Source organism: Numenius arquata, chromosome 2 (assembly GCF_964106895.1).
Source record: "Numenius arquata chromosome 2, bNumArq3.hap1.1, whole genome shotgun sequence".
Lineage (NCBI taxonomy): Eukaryota > Metazoa > Chordata > Aves > Charadriiformes > Scolopacidae > Numenius > Numenius arquata.
The window spans coordinates 117,567,914-117,592,415 of record NC_133577.1 but is presented as its reverse complement, the minus strand read 5'-3'; the positions used below and the strand labels follow the sequence as shown (position 1 = coordinate 117,592,415).

Below are 24,502 nucleotides of genomic sequence, written 5' to 3'. Positions count from 1 at the left end.
AAGGGCAAAATTCAGTCACCTGCCCAAGCCAGGGGTGTGCAGTCCATCACTCCCTGCCCGGCAGGCAATTCCCATGCATTTTCATGCAGGTTTGTCTTTGAGACTCGTATTTCTTTCTGATTCGGTTTAAGGACTAGCCTAAAAAAGGTAGTTGCTTACAAAGCTAGTTAGGTCCCTGGAAGATCTTGAAACTCTCTTGACTTCTCTGAAATACTACCTCTGTTTAATAGTTACTAAAATACACATTTTAGTGCTCACTACTACTTTTAGTCTCTGCCTGATTCAAAGGCACATCAAGAGATTTATTAACACCTAAAGCCCATCTTAGCCCCTCAACATGCTAACATGGAGATTAGTTTCATTAGCTGATACAGTTTAAAGCAAATTAAAATAGAATTTTAAATGTGCCACAGCATGAAGAAACAAGATTTCTTCTACTTGACAGATTATTTTAGACAAAAACATAAGCTAGTGTGTTCTCTCCTCTTAAATCCACCAAAAAAATCCTGTACTGAAGAACGAACAGAAAAGTTTTGTTCAAAGAAAACCTCATTGTAGAAGAGCACAGCACTTACAGAAAATCTGAACAAGACAACAGTTGGGATCTTTCACCCATCTCAGAGTAGGATATTACTTAAGTTTCTCGTTCTTCAAGTGAGAAAAATCATGCTGGGTACGATATTATGACAGTACAAGGACAGTTGCATTTTTTTTATATGCATGATATAAAATGTTCCTAATAACAGACTACTAAATATCTACTTCTGTAAAGCAATTTAAATAGTGCATTTTTGACTGATTTTATTGATCATACAATACAAACAGAAGCAGGAAAACAAGTCAACCCAACCATGAAGCTGAGTTGTAATACTAACTGATGGGCAATGTCCTGCTCGCTCCCACAGGACTCCCAAACCTTGTGGAAAGATTAAACAGAAAAAAATTTATAATTTAAAAAATGTACTAAAAGAACTAAAAGAATCAGCTTTTTTTTTTTATTGGAACTGAATCCCCTTTACTTACCTGAGTTTGTCTTTATGTTCAAATTATTCATAGCACATAGATAGCTGGCTGTTTTGCCACCTAAAATTTCAGTTTTAACCCTGTAGACATTGCCTATCACTTACACAGCTCTTTGTATTTCCAGCTTCATTCATGTTTGACAGAGTAGGCACCTTTTATTGCAGTAGAAAGTAAAATTCAACAGTAGAAGTAAAATTCAACAGTAGAAGTAAAATTCAACATGTACCCTGTAAACAAATACTTGAAAACAAATAGAAAGAAATTTTAATTTAATGGGAACACCTAGGTTTTGTAGCTTATAACTTATTTCTCTTTCAGAACAATATCTTGGTCCTACACTACTTAGATAATTTCCCTATTAAAATCTGAGGCAACAGAAACACACTGCAGAAAACTGCAATACAATAGAAAGACTATTTTTCTTTGTATTCAGTATTTACTAAATGAGTCATATAATTCCCTGCAGCCAAAGTGCATTGCATTTGCTCTTCTTTTTCAAAGAAAAAACAAGTAAGGAAAATAGCTCTACTACACACAATGGAATGTTTTTGTATTGCAGCTACCAAAAATAGATCTGGGCTTTGCTGATCCCGTTTCTCAAAAGCATGCAGTACTGAAGAAGAATGAAAATCCACACAGGCGGCAGATGGACTCGGGGAGATTTTGGAGCCAAGACTACTGCCATCCCTCAAAATTTCTCAGACCACCACCACCACTTACTGTCAACTTCATGGTTTTTGTAATTCTGCAAAGTCACTGTGTATCATTTTTCCCTGCCTGTCAGGTCACACTTAAGGAGCCACTGGAACACAGATGAACCACAAAGACTTTTTATTTACCAGTGTCTACAAACACACACATACCAGTAGCCCCTCCTGAGCACAGATAATAAGGTACAGGAAGAAGCAGTAAACTATTTTAAGCAATTCTGGTGATTTTAAAGAAACAATGGATCAATTAGCTTGGATACTGAGTGTTCAACCTCTACTGCTTTAGAGAATATTCTCCATAAGGTCTTCTCCTTTCAGAAGCCCCATCTCCCTTGCCACTAAGCAGCCTGCAGTCCCTGTTCCCCGGGGCAGCGTTGCTGCTAGACACAAACCAGGTACTGTTTTGCTGGATCAATGGGAGACATAAACCAACAGAATTTACTCCATCTTCAAGAAGCAACAGTGAAAATAACAAAATTGTTATTTGCATGGGAAAAAAAATATTGAAAGCACATGTAGTCTATAGGCTTTAAACTGGAAGGCACCGCAGGAAAAAAATAAATCACATTAAATGGAAAGAGTTAAAGGAGCTAACATTTGCAGCATGTGAGGCAGACAAAAAAAAACCAATCAGGCATCCCACAAAACCTCCCACTTTCTGATGTGCCTTGGACAAAAACGCAGGGCTATCTAAAGAACACCAATCCTGGTAGGATACTTGCTGAGGCTGGTAGTTCAAGTAGTCCATCTGTTGGCTTGTTGTTGCGGGGTTTTTTTAACCTATTCAAGGATTCTTGTTTCCAAACAAAAAAATGCTCTCCCAGACATGAATGTGATCAGAGACCTGCTTAGTGACTAATCCAGCTGAAGTCAGTAACAGAAGACCCAGGTTTTGCAGGAACAATGGCATTCAGGACTCATTCTTAACAGGATCCCTCAAAAGGAAAAAAAAAAGTATAGAAATCTAATGAAGGACCATTCAAACATCAGAAAAAAAGTGAGAACAAGCAAAGCATGATGGACACTGAATCACAAGGAATGTTTAGTTTGTGTCATGTCTGTCCTGGTCCCTATAGAACGAGGAGCTGCCTGAAGAGGCAAGGGAGCAAGGTGGAAATTACAGAAAAGTGTTAGAAAAGTGCTAAAGGAGAAACATTTGGAAAGGCTCAGACACAGTAAGCCTGTGGTAACATGGACACCGTCACTGTCACAAAAAGCAAAGCATTCAGAACAAGAATGCCACGAGGGCATGAACACACACTGTGCAAAGTACATGCCACACCTGGAAGAAAAGCCGTTAAACAGAAATGACACAGCATTAATTTTGGCTACAGTACACCCTGAGAAAAAGGATGGCTATGAGAACTACAAGCATTTCTTTATAAAAGAAGAAGAAATACCACCAGGATTCAAAACTGACACAATGACAGAATCCTAATATGTAACACAAGCAAGTTTCTGCCTTGCACTGTCATAGACCACCTCAAACACAAGCAGGATACTTCACCTACAGGAACACGCAACAATGAATACTAATAAGAGGAAAAACACAGCAAGAAAGTCAGCGACTCTGGGTCAGAGTCTAAAAACCTTTAACAGCATTTCCCAACTCTTGCCTCAGGTCTCCTTCCTAAGTGAATCTGAGTGTTTACATTTCCTGCTCAATTATCGCAGATACACAATTGATGTGGCTCCTGTTGCTCCTTACGCCTGAAATAGCCCATACCCGTGAAGCATTTTCTACACATCCTCTGAGGGTATAGTACATAAACTATGAATTATTAAACTTAATAAAAATCTTAATAGCAGCAGACTCTGCAGACATAGGTCTTACCACAGAAAAAAGTTTTGGAAATATTTTCCTTTTGTCCCAGTAGTGTTTAAATGCCTACTGCAATACAGCAAGATTAAACTATCTGCACTTACAAAGGCAGTGCATGCACTGAATCAAGTCACAGTACCAATACTACCTTGTATCATGTAATTACTCATCTTTAAAAAACACAGAAGTAGTTGAAGTTAAATCAAACCTGTAAAGCCAACCAAACAATATTGGCATGATCCTTATTTACCTAGACCTCACATACCAAGACATAGCAACTTATGGGAACATTACCACTATTTTAAGAAGCATCGCTCAACCTCTCTAATAAGCAATCCAGTCTGGTCTATGACAAGAATTGACCAGGCACAAAGCAAATTAAGTGTTTTCAACTCCACTTGAAAAATAAGGCTTCAAGGGAATGCTTCTGCCGTATCATCCACACCAGAAATAGTTGAGGAGAAATTGCATGATGTAAGAACTGAGAAGCAAAGTCACTGCAACACACTAATACCCAGCAGACAAAAAGAACAGAGAAAAGCAAAATATAAATCACTTCAAGAAAAATTAGCTCCTCTAGCCACTGCCTGATAGAATTCTTATAAAACCTGACAAAGTGAAGACCAGAAGTTAAAGCAAGAGAAAGGGCTGCCTTCTCAAAAATACCCGAGAACCACAGCAGGGTTAGTGACTTACCTATTAGTGACAGCACAAAGCATTGGGAATAAACCCCAAAGAATTAAAGTTCCCAGGAAGAGAGAGAGGCTGTCACAGTCCAATTGCATGTAACAGGAGAACAGCATGCTACAGAGATGTTTCAAAAATGCATATGGAGCCGTACGGGCAGGATGGAGCAGGCAGACAGGAGCTCCAGTAAAACCACACTCATGTAGAAACACCACTGTTACTGCGCGCCAGCAATTCCACTGTACGTATTCCCAATGGAATAACCCACACAGGACTGTGATATAAACTTACACAGTTCCTAAGCAGGAGCATTAGCAACAGCATCTTCCATAAACACGCTGAAAAAGAAAAAAGACATATACTTATCTAAATAAAAGGACAAGATACCTCTGGTAAGACAAGTCCTGTGACATAAGAGTATGGTTTCTGTACGTGCTAAGCTGTGCAGGAAGCAGACTGCGGTCACAAGCTATTTAATGCCAAGTCTCTTCAGTCTTGTACCTCACGTACCAACCCCGCCTGTGCGCTGTGCAGTGGCACCTACACCAAAGAAGATATAAGCAGCACATCCATTAGCAAGTGTCTGTTTATAACAGGCACATTCAATATTTCGTAAGTTCATCTACAGCCAGAAGTCAATTCACACTGATTTTATATTAACTAGTTTTAAATGTTTTACATTCACACCAGTGAGGATTTGTTTCTCAAGTAGCACTGATAGAACCTAAATTAATACTTTCTAGCTGACAGGCTAAAACAAGTTTCATCAAGAAGTAGCATGATAATAATTCACCTTTTTAAATGTGTAATATATATTGTAAACACATGAAAGTGAAAACGTTTCCACCGTGTCCAAGCAAATACACCTACCTGTCCTCAGTCACCAATCACCCACACCAAGTGCTTTTGCAGAACACCTCCTCTCTAGATCAGGACAATTTTAAACACAAGAAAGTTTAATGTTTTCCCTTTAATCAAACCTACCGTTTAGCGTCCCATTTTAGATGACAACTTTAATTGCACCTCTTGGAATTTTTTTAATTGATATTGCCACCTAGCGGTTTGTTTCAACAATATTAAATAATCATAAAAGCCAGCATGAGAACATCAACATCTACAGTAAGTTTGCAAAAACCCAACAGATATTTTTTTCATCAATACAGAAAAATCTAATATCACTCTACACCCAAAATGGCCAAGGACTACTTATAGAATTAAGCCTAAGGTAGTACATTCTTTGTAAAATAAAATTATTTCTATGGGCAAAATAAAACACTATCATAAAGTAGTTTGGCTTACGTTATTATATAACCCAATATTGAATAATTCTCCAAACAAATAATTTCAGAGAAAAAAAGTAATGTTACTAAAAATCTATTTTTAAAGCTTATTTATTTTACTTTCTTGAATATAAAATAGAGAAGAGGAGCATATTTCTCATCTGTCTGGCCTTTGTTTTACTGTAGGTTTGCTATTATATGTTTAATGAAAAGATGATCTAAGTACCCTAAATACAGGAATTAAAATGCAGAACGTCCTAGTTTACCTTATACAAGAGAAAGCAACTTTCAAAACTTTTCTGCTAGCAAATTCAGCTTAGTTGTAAAAGAAAAGAGACAAACTAAACAAGAAGTTCTTAGTATTTATGCAGCCTTCCATTGCTATTTCATTCCAATCCAAGCCAAAATACACATAGGAGTCCTACAGTTACAGACAGCCCTGTTCTTTGTTCACACTATAGCCATCTTCAGTATCTTGTGGAAACCCAGATGCTTATTATGCAGCATTAGTAACAGCCGATTGACAAGACTGCATGTTCCTTTAATCCTTTCTGCTTCTATGTCCCTATTTCTAATACACAAAAAACATATCAATTACATTTTAATGAAAAATTGAAATTTTCAAATAGTTGGCAATATTGTTTCCAAACAGTTCAGTAGTAGTGATTTTAGTATTCTTGGAAATAAAACATGCATGCAAAAAACTCATCACATTTGAACACAACTATTTTCAGTGAGTAATTTGCTTTTAAATCAACTTTTCTTCTAGCAAACAAATATAACTCCCATCTTTCTTTTTACCTTGCTGCTTAAAAAACAGCTTATGTAATTCAACGTTTCTAACCTTTTTTCCTTTTTTGTTTTTTTAAATATTTGCCATTTCTACCATTTGAAAAAGTGGATGGAGACCTCTGAGCTATTAAGTTTCTATAACTTTTGTGGCAGCTGGAAAGAAAAAAACACAACCCTATTAGTACCTCGAAGAGGGAAAGTCAAAGTAGTCCAGCTCTCTTATTGTCCATCTGGCTGCTGAGGGTCTGCTGCTGATCAGCCAGCCTGGATCCAGCTCTGCACCGGTCACCACAAGCACTGCACTTCTTGCCCAGCTGGCATGGGTAGTAGCTACAGGAGAAGCTCAGATCCTCATGCAGGTGGCCACCGATTTCAGCAAGGGAGGTTCAGTATGGCACTAGGTAGGCTTAAGAGCCAAGGAACAGCTATGTTTATGGAAGAGGGCCCACTGAAGAACAGGAGAGAGCAAAGGCATTGAGACTCCACTTGGTGGGCATGGGGATAGAATCATAGAATCATCCACGTTGGAAGAGACCCTTGGGATCATCGAGTCCAACCATCTACCCTACACTACAAAGTTCTTCCCTATATCATATCCCCCAACACCACATCTAAACGTCTCTTAAACACATCCAGGGATGGTGACTCATGGGATACGGGCAAACATATTTGGGACTCGTGGTGGAGAAGAGAGAGGAGCATCCGCAGCATACACAAAAGACAGCCAAGGCTACTGTGGTGATGAGATACAGGTGATGTTGGATATAAACACACACAAAACCGAAATTTTTACTACAGCTTCTCTAACTTATGCAGCATTCTGAAATATGTAACAGCACTGAATTATGTGCTTTACATTCACTTTTCTTTATCTGTATTATCTGCTTTAACCTTTATCTAATTGGTATTATTACAGCACATCTCATAAATATATAGATTTACACACACACATATATTATAGAGATTGGTTATTATTACTGCACTTTTGTTTTGGTTTTGGGGTTTTTTTTTTGTTTCTGTTTTTTCACAGTTCATATAAAAATGCTATTAATGTCATAGTCAGGAAAGAAAAAAATAATTCTTTTTTCTTAACCTTGACAAGGACCAATACATCTTTTGCTTATAACATTGTTCTCTAAAACACTCAGAAAATCTCTCCATTTTTGATCTAGCTTCTCTCATGATAGAAGGTACAGAGATTTTGTACCTTCAGAGAAGAAATAAGTTTTCTAATGAAACAATAATTACCTGTTAAATGTAAATAAAACCAAAAGCTACTCTGCAAACCACCAATATTTTAAGATACTACTTTAACAAGATTCAACCTTCAGAGCTCTTTACAAACCCAATTTGCAAATGAGAACTTTCCCACCAGCCAGGATTTTCCCCACTATCTACTACTGCAGTTCCCTGCGAGGAAGTAATTTTAAAGTGTTAATAAAACAGTTAAAGACCACATAGACTTTCTTTAAAAACAAAGCAGATTGTATTTGAATTTTAACTCAAAGCTAAACCCTTAAAATTTTCAAATGTACAGAAAGAGCCCCTTTCTCTGACACAATTTCTGCTTACAGTGGGAAAGCTACTTGCAAATATTCCTTCAGGTGTGCTGATCTAAGTACCATCTTTCAAATTCCAAGGTCATCCATTTTCCTTAAAAAGAAAAAAAAAAAAAGGTCCAGAATGCCACTTCACTTAGGCATCACCAGATCAGCACTAAATTTATGCCTTGTCACTTCCTAGCTCCCTCTTGCAAGTTTTGAAATCACCTGAGCAGCAGCAGCAAGGTTCAGAGCATGGCAGCGATTTTACAAATTCAGCATATTTGCATCCCGCTTACCTGAACGAAGAGCAGTGATTGCTCCTCACCAGAGACCACACAAAACAAGACCATATAGCCCATAAATATGGTGTTGCAATTGTTTGTAATGGGCCACAGGCTTTGTGTTAAGCTCATAACACGAGCCTTGGGACTTACCAGGCTCTGCTGAACATGTCTTGGCCTGCCTGAAGATTTGTTTTAGCATTGAACAGCAACAGCTTACTGATCAAATAACTATTAAATACTTTGTTTTGGCTATTGCTTAGCTTTGTACAGTTGTGCGGTGTAGCATCTATTATTATAAATATATGTGGAACTAGCAGAGCAATAATTATTCTGTGTAAAGTGAACTATTTAATAAGCCGGAATAAAAAGCAGCATAAAGGAGTGAAGATGTAGAACAACTGTATAGAACTAGAAAGTCACAGGATGATACAGAGTCCTGAGGCTACAAACACCTCAGCAATGGTCAGTTGCTGGCTGCCGGACTGCAATCTGGGAGCTGGACAAAGCCATTCATAGGGGGAACAAAGAACAAGTACCAAACATATGTGAAATACACCGTTATAGTAAATCTGGATGGATTGATACCGATTGGAATGTGGATTTACAAGGCAGCACAGAAAGGCCAACTTGTAGAAACATATGAAAATGACCAAAGTGGATTCTGAATGAGGAGGAAGCAGCTTCCAACATCAACCTCACAGACCTCCCAGTGGGGGCTCTGGTGACTGATCACTGGCCAATATTCCTCCCTCATTCCAAATGAAACCATCCACCTTACAAGGGTGGGCACCAGAGAAAGAGCTACAAAGTTTGTGCATTTATCATTTTGACTGTACGCAATTTGAAACTAATGCTAGTATCACTGTAACTCAACTATCAATAATTCTTTGATTGACTGATAAGAATTTCACCAGACTAACTGCTAATTCTTGACTCTGCAAACAGCGATCATTCCTTGTAACAAAATTTTGAGCGTAACAAATTCAAGCAAACTATCTGAAACCTGGATGCAACAGAGCAGTGAGAAGAGACTCTTAAGATTTGGAAGGAGAGTGGGTACAGATGCATCTTTTCACAGCTATTTAGCCTGAGAAGAAACAAGCTGCATTAGTACAATACCTCAGCAGCTGCTGGGTGAGGATCATGTTTATCATGGGAGATAAGCAGTGAAGAACTTCAGACTGAGAAATCATACAGCCAGAATACTCACTGGATTCCCTCCACAAAGGAAACTGTGAGTTCAGAATGAAGTTAATTTATCATCCTCTAAATAAGATAGAAAATGTGTTACTAGGAAGGGAAATAGCAAGCAATTTTATTTATACGTACATTCACACACACAGATATGCTCTCATCACTTCACTAAGTCCCATTTTCCAATTTTCACAGACTTATTTGAGCATTCTGGGTGTTTGCTCACATCAACTGGAGCACATACACATTTTTTCCCTGTCAGTGAAACCCTACATTGTAAATCAGACTTTCCCTTTTCTGCTAAAGTAATGGTCCCCTTACTCAGCCTCTGCTCTGTCTTCTATTTCCTTCATCCAAATACATCCCACCGTATTCATGTATATCTGCTTAGATAAGGAAATGTCATTATATACTCACTTTTCATTCTGATATTCTAGGTATACATTCATTGGCAGCAAATCTGGGCTTTGCTGCTTTCCATTGTTGCTGATAAAAGCAGAAATTAAATTCCATTCTGGGAAATGGGGTGAAGGTGCTTTTAATTCTTGATTAAGTTTTAATTCCACATCATCTATGGTAATTCAGTTTGAAGGAAACCGTATCATCTCAAAACAGAAACAAGGCAGCTTGATCCTTTTTATTTCACTTGCTTATAACATTGTCATGCTTTGATGAGAACACCACAAGAAGCAAACCCATGCAGAAAAGTGGTATTACTCGGCGAAGTGAGAGGGGAGCAATTTTTTCTACTTTGTTGTTTTCAGCCTCTCCTGAAACACTAAGAGATTACACACTTCATCCTGCTATTAATTATCTTTGTAGAGTGTTAAGAGTCTTTACGTACTGAGTTTAAATGGTATTCACAGACTCGCAAATTAAGTTTCTTATGTAAAGGCAATATTTTACCTACATACATATACATAACCATTACATATTACCTATACCAATCAACTACAAAATATAAAGTATAGCATATACATTTTCTCAAAAATAAAATATTGGCAGAGTTGACACTTGATCAACTGTGGAGAGAAAATTAATTAAGGATACAAACACTGAAAAACAATAAAATCTTTTTCTTATCACTACGATGTTATTTTAAAACAGCTCCTTTATTACCGATGTAAAATTCATGGTATCAAAACTGAAATATTGCTGTGGAAGAAAATCTGAGAAAAGGCTTTGAAAACAGACTGAGAATTAGCAATCAATTCATCTTCCTGCCGGAGATTGCTGCAAAGCAGCAATCATTGCTAAATCAAACATGCCAGTGCTTGGTGCACCACAGTTCAGGGTTTAACATGTTAATTTAAACCATGTGCAGTTTCAATTCAACTTAATACCTCAGGCTGTGAACTGTAATTAGGAAGAAGCTGGCACACGTTCAGTTGCATAGCGATGTTCATATGCAAGTGCAATGTCTTAAAAACACTCTGAATAAACTAACAGGACAAGCAAGTTCTCTGCATTTTCTCCATCGTGTCCTGATGCTAGGGAACAACTCTCAGAGGTCTCATTTGGTCTCTTTGCTTCTTTAAGTTTTTGCTAGCTCTTGCATTATTGACATTAATTTTGTCATAATTAATCACATACTTGTTTAGAGTTAAGAAAGATGCCATGAACATAAATAATGCCACTTTCTTATTTAAAAACTCAGTCACATTTTTCTCCTTAAATGTATGTCCCCCAGAAAAATGAAGTGCTTATTGAAAAGATCACATAAAGTGATTTTTAGCAATCTATGAATCTCAGAAACTGAAAAGATACATTTTTGCCATCACTTGACTTTTTCATGTTAAAACAGTCACGAGAAGACTTTCTTTTACCTTTTTCATAATTTTATTTTCAAGGTAATTTTACTGCTTGACATATTTATCCAAAATCTTGATACAATGTTTTAAAGTGGGAAAGGAGATAGAACAACGCAAATGAATCAAATTCTTTGATTCAGATGTGTACAACTGGAAGGGTGAATTATTAATTTTTAAATATATACAGTCTGAGTTAAGCTAATGTGTGTTCCTTTTTCCTCATTTGCAGAGACAGAATATCAAAGCCATTAAGAGAGGACTAGATTTTTAACTATTTTCAGATCTTCACAACATGTACGTAAACACAGTACTACTGCAATGTGACATATGAAAGAATTAGTAATATTAAAATATTATAAATGTTTGGTTTGCTGTGGTGTTGATGAACTCGGTTATAACCTCTGGAGATACTTTATTTATAAACTCCTTATGATCAGCCACACCATGGCAGTATTTAAGCAAGCAGTCCTAAAAACAAAGAATAACAGAAAACTAACGTTACATAGTTATAAATGATGACATATAAGAATTATTACATAAAAGTTCAACAGTTTTCTGGGGGGGAAAAAATAACTTCCCTCCTTCCTGTTTTTTAAACTACTATGAATTCACAATCTCTACTCGCTCGTGCTCTCTGAAGCTGTGGGTGATGAGGTAATTCCAGTTTCGGTTGTACAAAATGCTTATCCTCGCGCTCTCCAAAACTGCATCCTTGTTGACTCCAAAGCAATGAGCTTTGATTTTATGTGGTGTTTGTTTCCAGAATCCATTTTCTTTCGTCTTCCTGCAGTCCCACGGCAGCTCTGGCAGCACTTATCTTCGTGCCCTCAGCCATGTTACCATGATGAGCACTGGTGGTGGCTAATCCAAGGCCAGAGAAGCTGGTAGAAAATGCAGAACCATCCAAGCACAGCAAACACCATCATTAAATGGAAGGTTCAAGGCCTTACAAGAGAAAACAGCAACATCTAGGGACTGTGACATTCAAGAAGTACCAAAAGAGAAACAGCAAAGCCCAGATGTGCAACTGCTGGTCAAGCCTTCCAACAGATTATCAGGGAAACAGAACATCTAATTTACCAGAAAGCATAATGCATCAGAAAATTACCAACCAAATTTTCTCTATCAAATTCACCTGGTAGCTTCAAACCATACTGAGTTTACAACCTGTCACCTTTGGCCATAATGGTCAACAATGTGTGTCTTAAAACTGGACTTAGTATTGCACCTGATTAGTCTTAGATTGTCATGTTCTCTCCTATGAGCCTCCTTCTGAGACAGATGAAGCTTTCCATAAAAGAGTGTTTATTTCAAACAACAATTGAAAATTAAAACAAAGCATTTGTTTGAATGAAATATTATCCCCAAAATAAATCTAATCCATTGATCTTTCTCAATTCTATTATCCAAACTACAGTCTCAGTTAATCACCAGATCTATATGAATTCTGCACACCAGGCACACATGTATGGAAAAAACTATAATGAAAACAGCAAAAGTCTTAGAACAAATCTGTAAGTGTTTTCACTGCAATATACATATTTAGTTGTGGTTTATTTTCACATTCCTTTTAGTTGCAGCTATTAAAAATAATCTGTTTTCACCAGCCTGGCAAAGTGCAGGGCAAGCGTTAAGACTAGTAGCTATCACAGAAAAGGTATAACGGGAGGACGAAGGAGTCTGGTCTACTTAAACTTATCTCAGGTTTTCCTAATGTTACAATTAGGACAAGATATGGCACTCTGAGACACAAGCAGTGAGAGTCATTTTGGAAACACAAAATGAGATCAAAATTGTCACTTTACAAGAATAACATCTTCATTCCCAAGACAAATATTCTCATTACACAAAACTGATTTTTCTGGCTTCCAAAATAAACATTAGAGAACACAGTTATTCTGTTTCTTAATAATAAGAACCGGAGAAATAATTTGATTTTCTGCACTGTGAATATGCAGAAAGTTTGCCAGCTTTTTTGCAACACTAATCAATTAGATAAGTATTGTTGAGAATTGATTAGTTTATTTTAGACAACTGGGGGGAAAAAAAAAGTATTCTCTACTGAATAAAGTTTTCACCTAGTTTCTAGATGCTGGATTTACTAAAAAACTTGGGTTAGCAGTGAGAATCCAATACTTAAAAGTAACTGATCCATAATAAAGGCCAAAGTAGTTATCTAACAGGTATCTGGTGAGCTAAAATACAGCAGTAGCCTCAGCCTAGTTCTTTATAGCTCCGTCTCACATTTTAAGCCAACCCGAGACTCACACATTGTGTTTTCACATGCAGCTTCTCCAACAGCTGTGACTGGCAGGTGTGCCCAGATTATGTCTGCCCACAACAGCAATACTGAGTCCATCACAAAGCTCCCAGTTCCCAGAACTGCTCATCCCTGATTAAAGAGTGACTCTATAAAATGCACAGTGCTGGAAGCAACTACCAAAATTGCTGTGTGTCATCTTCTCAACACTGTTGACACAATCCAAGACTTACAAGTTGCTATATAGCAAACATTTCTGGGAAACAAACAAACAAAAAGATTAAAATCTCTAACTGACATTAAAAAATACAGGCAATGCTCTAAACAGCATTTGAGTAGAATTTGATTAAATGCCTAGAACCGGTATCATAGACTTGGACGCCAACATGTGCTGGAACACTGTGTTACTAATACACAAAACAGGTCACCCCAAGCAACAGACTACCTTAAAAAAACAAACAAAACAAAAGTACATTTTTTTTTCAGATACTATTATCTGTAAAGATGATTCCTATTCTTTCAAGCTAGAACTCATAATAGCATCATGAAGCTCCCAGTCTTTTCTAAGTTTCATTGACACTGCTAAAATTTTAAAATATTCACCTGGGAACAGATTCTGGCAACAGGGATCTGTCACATTTTGCCTCGTGACACCAGGGAAGGGGACTTGAAAGAAAGTGTAAGCCTTTGATCTCCTCAGGGCTTCCTCTTTCATAAAAATGCTGAATTGTGACAGCTACGCTAAAAAGAAAAAAAAATAAATCATTTAATCACCCAAACATCCTCACTCTGACCAAATCACCACACGTGTTTGTTTTGTAACTCAGAGTTACTTGGCTGCAGTCAACCAGCGTGCTGATACCTGCGCATATGTGAAACTTGACAGCAATGCTTCCCTTTTAATCACTTGCCTTCCATCATTCTGTTGCTCTTGATCATTCCACAGAAGAGATGTAAAGCTACCGGCCACCCCTTACACACCAAAGCCTAGCACAGCCCATAATCCTGTGATTGACACTTGCACACGGCAGGCTGAAATAATAAGCTTGAAATTCCTCAGGCATCTAAACTCTCATTTCACAGGTGAGTGAATTACTGAGCTACTACAGAAGCACAAGAACTGAAACTTCAAAACAAAGCTAGTTGTTCACAGCAACAGAGGAAATAACCCAAATTCTTAGATTCACAACTTTAAATCCCAGGCTCATTTTGGCATCAAACTCAGACCTGCAGATGGCATCAAAGCCTACAGGAAAAGTAGCATTTCAGGCATGCCGATTCCTTCAGCATTTTGCACTTTTTGGCATGCCTCCCCACCCCATCCTCACTCCCTTACCGCTCTTGGGTTTACGAAAGCTCTTCTCAAACCCACACCTCTACCGATTGACTGCAGACTCTGTTAGTAGCTAACTCTAGCGTCACAGCTCCTTCCAGAGCCACGTAGAGGGGTGCCACACATTAGGTCACTCCAGCCCCGTTTGGACCTACGCTCACAGGCACTGTCAGGCTTACACATACCATCAGATGTTTCAGGTGATCTACTGAGGTGCCCTTAAAAATCTAAGGGCTGCCACGCTCATTTAGATCAAATAAATATCTGGGCCGGTTTTATACCACTGAATGCCAGAAACATATGCTTAGAGACGAGGACACAAGTGGATCACTATATGAGGACAAACTTACATGATTGGGCTTCAGCAAACACTGGCTTGAAAAGTCAAATTGCACCGACAGTGGCATACTTAAAAACTACTGGTGGGTCCAGTCTTATCCTTCTTAAACCAATCTATAATTTGGCCACTACAATATATTGCAAAGCCACATTCTGCCATTTGTACTGTACAAAAAGAAGTATCTTTTTTTTACATTAAAGTCACTCTTTGGATACCATTGTTTTTTAATGAAAAAAGGCAAGTTATTTGTTCTTCCTTTTCCATACCAGTAATGATTTCTCAGGCACATCAAAATGCTCCTTAGCCACCTTTACATATCTGAAAAGCACTAACCATAAATAAAGCTGTCCAATATCCCCAATCACCTTTACCACCTCCTTCTTTGGGCAAGTTCTAGTTTTTTTTGAGATGGTAAGATGTGAACCATATAACGTGAGCACAAATATAAACCATAATTTATAGAGAAGCACAACTTATTCAACTTTTTATTAAAAAATTTATAATTAGTTTACAAACATTAAAATAGCCATTTTAAAAATCTGGTTTAAATAAAATTGTCTTGCTATGTACCTTACTTAACCACAGCCTTAGCCACACTTAACTGGCATTCTTTTAATTACTTTCTCTTTAGATTTTAATAACTTATGCCTTGGTTTTTTTCTAGGATTCAGTGTTCTACTGTTTTGTTTCTACAGGTTACATGATCTCAAACTGCCCAACTGTCCCTTGCCGAAGGCGGTAAGAGACCAGTGGGTACTCAGAATCTGGCATGAGAAAGGAATAAAGCCAGCTGCCTTAACACACTTCTGCAGTCCCACATAGAACAAGAGTGGGCTCAGCCCGTGCAACTGCCCACCGCTCAGCAGGACAAACCCTTGCCTAAGCCCAACCTTCTGAAAGTCCTAGACAGGAATTTGGAGTTGTTTCTTTCCTAAGCACTCTGGAAGGAGGAAGAGTCACCCTGCTCTACTGACTGTACCTTCACTCTTGAAGATACGGTTCAATCATGGATTTGCTCCCCTTGCAGCAACGTTTCAGGCAACCAGTCTCAGGAACAGCACTTCCATCATACCCATCTCCAGGCTCCATCAACTACCCAAGAACATCTTGTATAATGATTTTATACAAATGTATATGTCTCAGTCTATGAAGAAGGAATAGCTCACATATAGGTGAGCAACAGCAGGAGGGTAGTGAGTGGGAGATAAGCACAACTATTAAACAGAAAAATTCCTGGGGTGAGAGGGAAGACTAGAAGAAACAGATCAATGCACAGAAAAAAAAGAGAGAAATGTCGCAAGAGAGAATTTTATTTAGAATCATGAATACAAGAACAGTATAATTTTAGTACAGCTTGAAAATTAGTAAACAATTGACTTTAACATCAGAATTTAAGGTATAGATATTGTACCTTGACAGCTCTGACCTTTATCGCTGCAACAAGAAAAATAGAGATATTAAATCTTTTCCTCAGGGATAGGAAAATATAATTGACCTCTAACTATGGAATTCTCCCTTCTATTTTAGAAAACTGCAAACTAAGCATTGACAATAGCTCAAGGCCACTGAAGCCCTTGATTCTTTTAGTCTCCTGCATGTAAATTATTGACTTTTAATTGACTAATTTCAGTTGAGGAAAAAAACAGTAAGGCACCAATACTGTCAAGAAGCATTATTTCACCATAGTCTATTCTGTGGTTTTCCTTTAAGCAACAAGTTCAATATAAGATTTCTTTAGCATTAACACTCAAAAGAGACTCCGTAGCAGAACATTACTTCATTATGCAAAACCTTGATATAAAAATTGAAAGTCTGCCAGATGCTTTGCTGGACAAAACCAGAGTATGTGGTATTTAGACATACACCCTGTTTTAATCATAGGGTTTCCAAATGTGTAGGCTAAATTTAAAACAATACATATATAATGCAAAAAAAAAAAGTTACTACCTTTACAGAGGCTCACTTTGAAACTTAGTAACCACTTTTTTCAGCCAAAACGCTTGTTCATAATGTCTTCTGTTAAATACGAAAAGGTTTTCTATGGTTATCTTAGGCTCCAACAGATACAGACTGCTGCAATTCTGCTCTGTAACATGTGCTTTATTACATCATGCTTATCTTTCCAGCCATTTCTCCACATAACCTTCTGCGCGTTGTCAGAGATCCATTCAAACACAATAGTCCCCCAAAACAGAGCTCATCCTAAATGGCGTTTTACTGCGGTAGAAAGGGGAGCACAGGAGGAAGACCATTACCAAACCTCTGGCAACTTTTAAGTGGAACCATCCTTCTTATAATGTGCTATAATTGTTAACAGATTAAAAGTGAAAAATGAGGAAAAAAAGAGTAATGGTCTTAAAAAAAAAATTCCAATAGGAAAACCAGGAAGCAAGGGTTATCACTTCAAATATAAGAAGGCTAAGACCAACAGTATTTCAAAGATATGAATACTGAGAATTGTAAAGACAGGTAAAAAGACAATTTTTTGTTCCTTCAAATACTAGTAAAATTTTTTTTAATTTTTTTTTTTCCTTTAAAAACAGACTAGCAAAATAGGGCCCATTCCCAAAGTCCCTACAGGCAATTCGAACAGAATTAGTTATGGATTATTAAAATACAGGCTAGATTGCAAAGGTAAGAGTTGGGCAGAATTACAACAGGAGTAATCAGTAAGAAAAGGGAACAATTGTGAATACGACTGCTATATAGTTATGTTTTCATTTTTAACAGTCCTGTCCCATTCTTTTGTAGGGGACCAAGGTCAACTCATTTGCTTTCATTAGATATTGGCATAACTTTAGGTACTATCCCTCTGAATCCGAGTCCTCCTCTTTAAAAGCTTTTAAAAAATTAACATTAGCTTCTCTGATATTCTTCAGTAAATGACCCCAAGCACACACAAAAAAAAAAAAAAACCCAAAGAAAAAAAATACCAAAAAACAACCGACAACCTTGCACACATTACAATTAAGGGGCAGGACACAAGACCACCTCAGACTGTGAGAGTTCATGGTCATGCTTATATAGGAAGCCCAAGAGGTATACCTGTAGCCTTTGACCAGTGACCAGAATCCATTCATGGGCACAGCATCCACCATGGGCACAGCAACTACCTAATAGGTGCTGCTTTGAAGGAAAACAACTTAGTTGCCACAATACAAAATTATTATTTTGTCAAAGCATAACACACACACTTGAGGAAGCACTGAAACACTTCTGTAACTTCCTGGACACTAACTTTCTAGCTTTCCTCATCAATACCTAAACCTGGGCTTCCTGCAAACAAGGATTAAAATATATTTTAACTTCTTTATACATTATTATGTATAAATATGTGTGTGTATATGTTTGTGTGCATAGAAGCAAACCTAGTAGCATTTTCACATGAGAAGACAGGAAAAGGAAACTAGATAAGGCTTATTATCTGAAGCTTATTGTCTTAAACAATCACAGCTAGAAACCAAATGAAAGCGGTTTTCAGTAGTTTTTACAGACATTAGGAAGACAAACAGATCGGCAATCAGTGAATTCACTCAAAGTACAGGTATGCTTACAAGAAGTATGGGCAGCTTCCACTACTGCCCTACAGTTCACTATTTAACATAGAAGTAGTTCACCTTTGCCACTAGCTTTCTCAGTGAAAAGAAGGCAATCCTTAAAGATTGCAATCTTGAAAAACACGAACAGAATTTAAAACAAAAAATCAGATTTTAAATAAAAAAAATCCTTGTCTCCTCTTAAGAGTAAATTAATAAAACAGATGTCTTGTGTCTGTTCCTCAACAGGACCTGTAGTTTTCCTCTACACAAGGAAACGGAGAGAGTTTAAGCCTATACAATGTTCCGATATAATGTTCTCATTGTCCCACACTTCTATTTCTTTAATGAAATTTCTAGCTTAACTAGACATATATATATCTACAACACTTACTGCTCCAGAAAATGCTTGAGATCGACCACAAACTTGATCTGAGAAGATTCACACTATAAGGCAGCAATCAAAAAGTTGAATATTCAGCATTGCCATGAGAACAGGCTTCTCTCCACACTTTACTTTTTGCATATGTCTAGATAATCTATGTCAATCAAAAAGGATGCTGTGCATGCCTTCTAATCTTCTTTTCCACACACACAATCACCGAAATGGTCACAAAGCATATTTAGGACACCATCAAGAAGCCAAGTAATAAAAGATATTTTTTTTCATGTTAATGTGTGGGAATTCAGTGAAGTTATACAAAACTAAAAATAACTTGATTTGGTCCAGTCTTTATCAAATCAAATTACATTTGTTATCCAACCTGACGTTCTCATTTATTCAGTATAGGTTGTAACATACATCTTCAAATTGTAGGTTAAAAAAAAAAAAAAGTCAATAGCTTCTACAGTCTGTCATCATCTTGAGAACAAAAGGAAGAGACATGTTTATATTTCAAAATCCATGTCCTGGTCTTGTCCACAAAATGTATTACCATCCTACTCTGTAGTTGCAGCAAAACAAAACTGTTAAAAAAAAAATCAAAATGCACTGCAGAACAAGTGGCCCAGTCATCATGAACACTATACCCCACACACTGTGGCCTCAGAGCAGCAGTGGTCAAAATGAGGTCCATATTACACATAGACACTTCCACCTTCTCACCCTTGCGAAAAGCTAATGAAAAAGCTTGGCGACGATTTGCAAAACTTCTGCAAGCAAAAAAATAAATGAAGGTAATGAAAGCTACTGTAACACTGTACAAGATGGGCATTATCGTTCTCCTCAGAGTTACCAAAAGAAGCTGAAAAACACTGCAGTAGAGAAACACTGGCAAACAGCGGCAGTGAATGATTTCCAGACATTTAAGATTCCATAGTAACGTCAGATATCCAAAATTTTGCTAGCTGGTTGCCAGTGAGAGGACGAGGGGCAACGGGCACAAGTTGGAACATAGGAGGTTCCACTCAAATATGAGAAAAAACTTCTTTACAGTGAGGGTGACAGAGCCCTGGAACAGGCTGCCCAGGGAGGTTGTGGAGTCCCCTTCTTTGGAGATTTTCAAGACCCGCCTGGATGCAGTCCTGAGTAACATGCTCTAACATGCTCTGGGCAATCCTGCTTCAGCAGGGGAGTTGGACTAGATGATCTTTATGGTCCCTTCCAACTCTAAAAATTCAGTGAAATTCAGTATAACACCCCTGGGTCCAAGAACTTAAGCAGTCTGGAAGTGCACAGTACAGAAATCTGGCATTATCTAACATACATACTCTTCACCACTATAAAGCAGAATCACATTTTGAAAAGTCAATCTTGATACCTGGATTTATGCATTTGTATTGAATTATTCAACACAATTCTTTCTCCATACATCCACATGTCATCATCTGGAATTTTTTTTTTAATATACAAAACTCTATTCTTTAACTTTGGATAAAAATGTATAGTAAATATGCTAAAGATGACAAATCTCTGATTGGGTATGCACTTGGTTTACGTCATATTCACTTAAAAATTAAGTCAAGCAAAATAAAAATATCCAAGATAGAAGTTTGTTGCAATTGAAGCCAACGTTAATCTGAATATAAAGAAGAGCCTACCATTCTGCTGAATACAAAAGGTAGGCATACCTGAGGCCATCTTTTACATAACTAGGTTCTGTTAGCACTAAGTAAAGGACAGTAAATAGGCTTGCCTATCTGTAAACAAGTTTACCTCTGAACTCAGACTTGGGCATCTCTAAAAAAAGCTATTTCACAGACCTCTGTCCATGCAGATCTCCATTTTAAGGAGATATAATTCACAGAGGACTGAATTAACCATTTTTATTAATCTTTTGTCCAACTCAAAAAATACATAACCAGTTTGTACACACTGCATGCAACTTCATCTACTATCCAGTGCTGTTATCTTAAAATAGTGAGATGCTATTCTTTTTCAGTAGCCTGGATGACTGAATTCAAAGTAAGGCCATACCAAGTAGATGCTACTATTACATGCAATTTTAGATATAGTCTTGATTCAAGACAAAGTGCTTTCTCTTCAGAACATGAGCCACTTAACAACTTCTTTATATTTTTTCCACCCTATTACATGAAAAATATGGATTCATGTCCACCAGTTCTCATCATTGACTTAAGGGGTCAACACTGAGCAGTTACACGACCAATCTCACAGCGTTCTGTGGCAATTAAGGTCATAACAGACAAAAAGCTATTCAGCGTTAAAGAGCACTGTAATTTTTTCTTCTTCTTGTGTCATCATCTTAACACTCTTCAAACACAAGCCTGCAAGTAAGCTACAATGCAATATAACTGTCCTAGCCAATTCTAGAAGAAATCCTGCAGTTCCTTTGAAGCACATTGTTACCAGCAACAATAGAAGTTGCTCTATAAAGCTATGATCCGGCAGAGAAGAGCCTTCCTAAAAACCACAGTTTAAAAAAAAAAAAAAAAAACCACAGCTTTGGATTTAAAACCAAGTTACAATTTTCACATAGTGAACAAGTCCACTACAGGACACTTAAGGTACAGAATTTCCACCCATCAAATCAACGTTTTCATTTGCAGCTACTGTGCATTTGATGTGCATCACAGATACCGTATGGCTCTAACACACTAGTATACACTATAGCAGTTGAATTTAAAGCAAGGTTAGGAACAGGACAAAAGATATACTTTTTTTGAGATAGTCTTCTGAAATAGCATCCGATGCTGGCTTTACTTTGGAGGACTATTCAGCCTAATGCAAGGAGACTTAAAAACTTGAAAGGAGTTTCCCTTTCATTAAGAAGCACAAACCAGAGTAGGAGGTCTCCATAGCATAAATGTGGTTTGAAAAGAAAAGGAAACATACATAGCAGAAAAGAAATGATGGCTCTGTTGTCTGTCGCGGCAAACCCACTGTTTCCTGAGGCAACTGAACAGATTGGGCCATTGCATCTGGAAATGCCGACTCAGTATGGCAAATGGCCAGCTACTGACTGTGCACCCAGTAGCCAGTTCCTTCAGCAAACATGAAAAGAGTACCAATTCTGCGCTTACTAAGTGTCTGTGAAAGCAAACTTCTGACAAACTCATTCGGCAAGACATCCCGAGGCAGCCCTGCTAAGAGGTGTACTAACCACTGTATCATCTAAGAAGAACAGAAGTTTATTAATAACTCTGTGGTTAAGACTCAACAGAAAGCTACAAAAACAATTCTGAACCTAGAGTTACAACAAAACTTATTTCTGTTTTCAAAGTGGCAAAACAAATCCATTTAATGTTACAAACCAACTTGCTAAAAGGTTTTTGGAAACAAGGGAACCAATTCAATTAGGCCACATATCTTGCACACAAAATTTCATTTCCATTGCAATAATGCCAAATTCACACAACAAAGCATAACGCAGCTTTCGTGCAGCACTGGAGGAAACAGCAGTAGCAGAACAGGATGTGAACAAAATTTAGCTGTCAAAGCCTGACAACCACTACACCAGCATTTCATCCTACATTATTTTTACCCTTCTTAAAGCGGGAAAAAAGCCCATTCATCATAACTAAAAAAAAAAAAAACCAACCTCCAGGGTCAGGGATGGGTTATTATTTCTGTCTATAGAAATCAGAAAGAAAAAGATCTTGCCCCTTGAATCATTTACCATAGCACATAGCAACATCTTTACCCCATCACATATATATCCATCCACCCACCCACCATACCCCACTTCCCAGTTCTAAAGACTGGCTGACTAAGAGGCGAGGGTGATGAGGACATCAGGACATGTGTTTCCATGTCAGAACAAAGCAGGAAGACTGGATCGCCAAGCAACAGAAATAAAGACAAGAGTCTATTGGTGACTTAACGAGTCACCAATAAAGTCTCACTGAACAAAATACAGTAAAAGTTAGTGAGAGAAGCACATAATCCTACAAAGAGAAAAAATAAGATAGGGAAGAGTCCAAAGCCACATTATCTTATGGAAGAGTAAAGTGGGAACACTCTAGAGATGGGAGAATGTTCCTACATGGTTCAGTAAAAACAGGTATTGTGAGAATGAGAAAAGATGAACTGGACAGTGACAAGAACATGAAGGGTTAGCAGAAGACGGGGGGGGGGGCGTGAAAACAGACCATGACTTCTGTCTGTTTCTGCAAGACCAACAGAGACTGAAACAACAAAAAAATAAATACTGGTATTGGTGTTGCTGGCAATTAGACACATCTGGGAACAGGAAATAATCTGATAGCACCGAGCAGGAGGCAGAGAGCAGGGTGGGTACATCAGGCTGTCAGCAGGATAAGAAAAAGGACTGCCTACAGATGGGACAGTGCCACCAGAAAGAAATCTCAGGTCAGAAAGCACGGGGAAGGAGAGGAAGGAGACCGTGAAGATGAGAGAACTGCAGGGCAATTCAGAAGGGACAGGAGGGCTGTGCAGATCCTCAACAAACAGGGGTTTCTCTCTCAGCCCGGGAGGCACCGGCAGGCCCTGCCCGAGGGGGCTGAGCCAGGGCCGCTCCCCGGGGGGATGTACTGACACCCCCCGTGAGAGGGCCTGGCCCGGCCCGGCCCGGCGCGGGCGGGTGTGTGTGCTCTGCCGGGGGAGCTGCCGCCTGGCCCGGCGGCGGGAACAGGGGAGCTCCCCCGTGAAAGCAAGCGGCGGGGCCGGGCCGCGGGACTGCCCTGACAAACCTTATGGGGCGGCGTGAGAGAAGCGTGAGGGAAGGGCAGACAACGAAGCTGTCCCGGGGCGAGGGGAGGCTCCGTCCCGGCGGGTCGGGGGTCCCCGTACTCACTTTTTGTGGGGCGGCGGGTGCTTGTCCCTCCTGCCGGCCGCCGTGGACTGCTTGGGCCGCCGCCTGCGGGCCTGCAGGGCCAGCACTACCGGGGAGAAGAGAACAGCCGGGAGCCGGTGTGAGCAGCGGCAGCGGCCGCGCAGTAACTCCCCTCCCCGCTCCCGCCCCGCCGCCCGGCACCACAGCACGGTACCTTTCCGCGAGTTCATCGCCCCGCGCCTCTCGCCGGCTCGCCCCGGCCCCGCCGCCGGTCGCCACAGCGCACCGGGCACCAGCCGGCAGCCAGCGGCAATCCTCAGCCCTCACACCGCCCGCCCCGCGCCGCCGCCGCCAACTGCGCAGGCGCGGCCCTGCCGGCGGGGCCGCGGCCGGAAAGGCGGGGGCGGGGCGGCGGCAGGTGGCGACCGGGCTCGGCGGGAGCGCACCTGAAGCGGGGAGCGGCCCCTCAGCGCCCGGCCCGGCCTGGCCCGGCCCCTCAAGCGCCCGGCTACACAGCTGGCAGGGGGGCCAGCTCCGGCCTCCGACCACCGCTGCCCCTTCCATGGGGCCGCATCTGCTGCGTGGTGGCCGCCGAGGTGGGCTCTGTAAGGGCGTCGAGCCGACTGGAAATGAGTTTTGCTAAATTTCGAGTTGTGGCCGGAGTAGCAAAGTGACACACACACACACACAC

General features: G+C 39.3%; 1 protein-coding gene across 2 annotated transcripts in view; it reads right to left on the bottom strand.

Annotated features, from left to right (window-relative positions):
• SRPK2 (SRSF protein kinase 2) overlaps positions 1-24,150 on the bottom strand; it is a 147,937-nt gene extending 123,787 nt beyond the window's left edge. For both annotated transcript variants that reach the window (XM_074144434.1, XM_074144436.1), the window contains exons 1-2: positions 24,026-24,150; positions 23,833-23,917 (exon numbers count right to left, since the gene is read on the bottom strand). In XM_074144434.1, the coding sequence (XP_074000535.1) occupies positions 23,833-23,917; positions 24,026-24,041 (101 nt within the window). In that variant the 5' untranslated portion in view covers positions 24,042-24,150. The remainder of the gene's footprint in view (positions 1-23,832; positions 23,918-24,025) is intronic.
• Between the last annotated feature and the right edge of the window lie 352 nt (positions 24,151-24,502).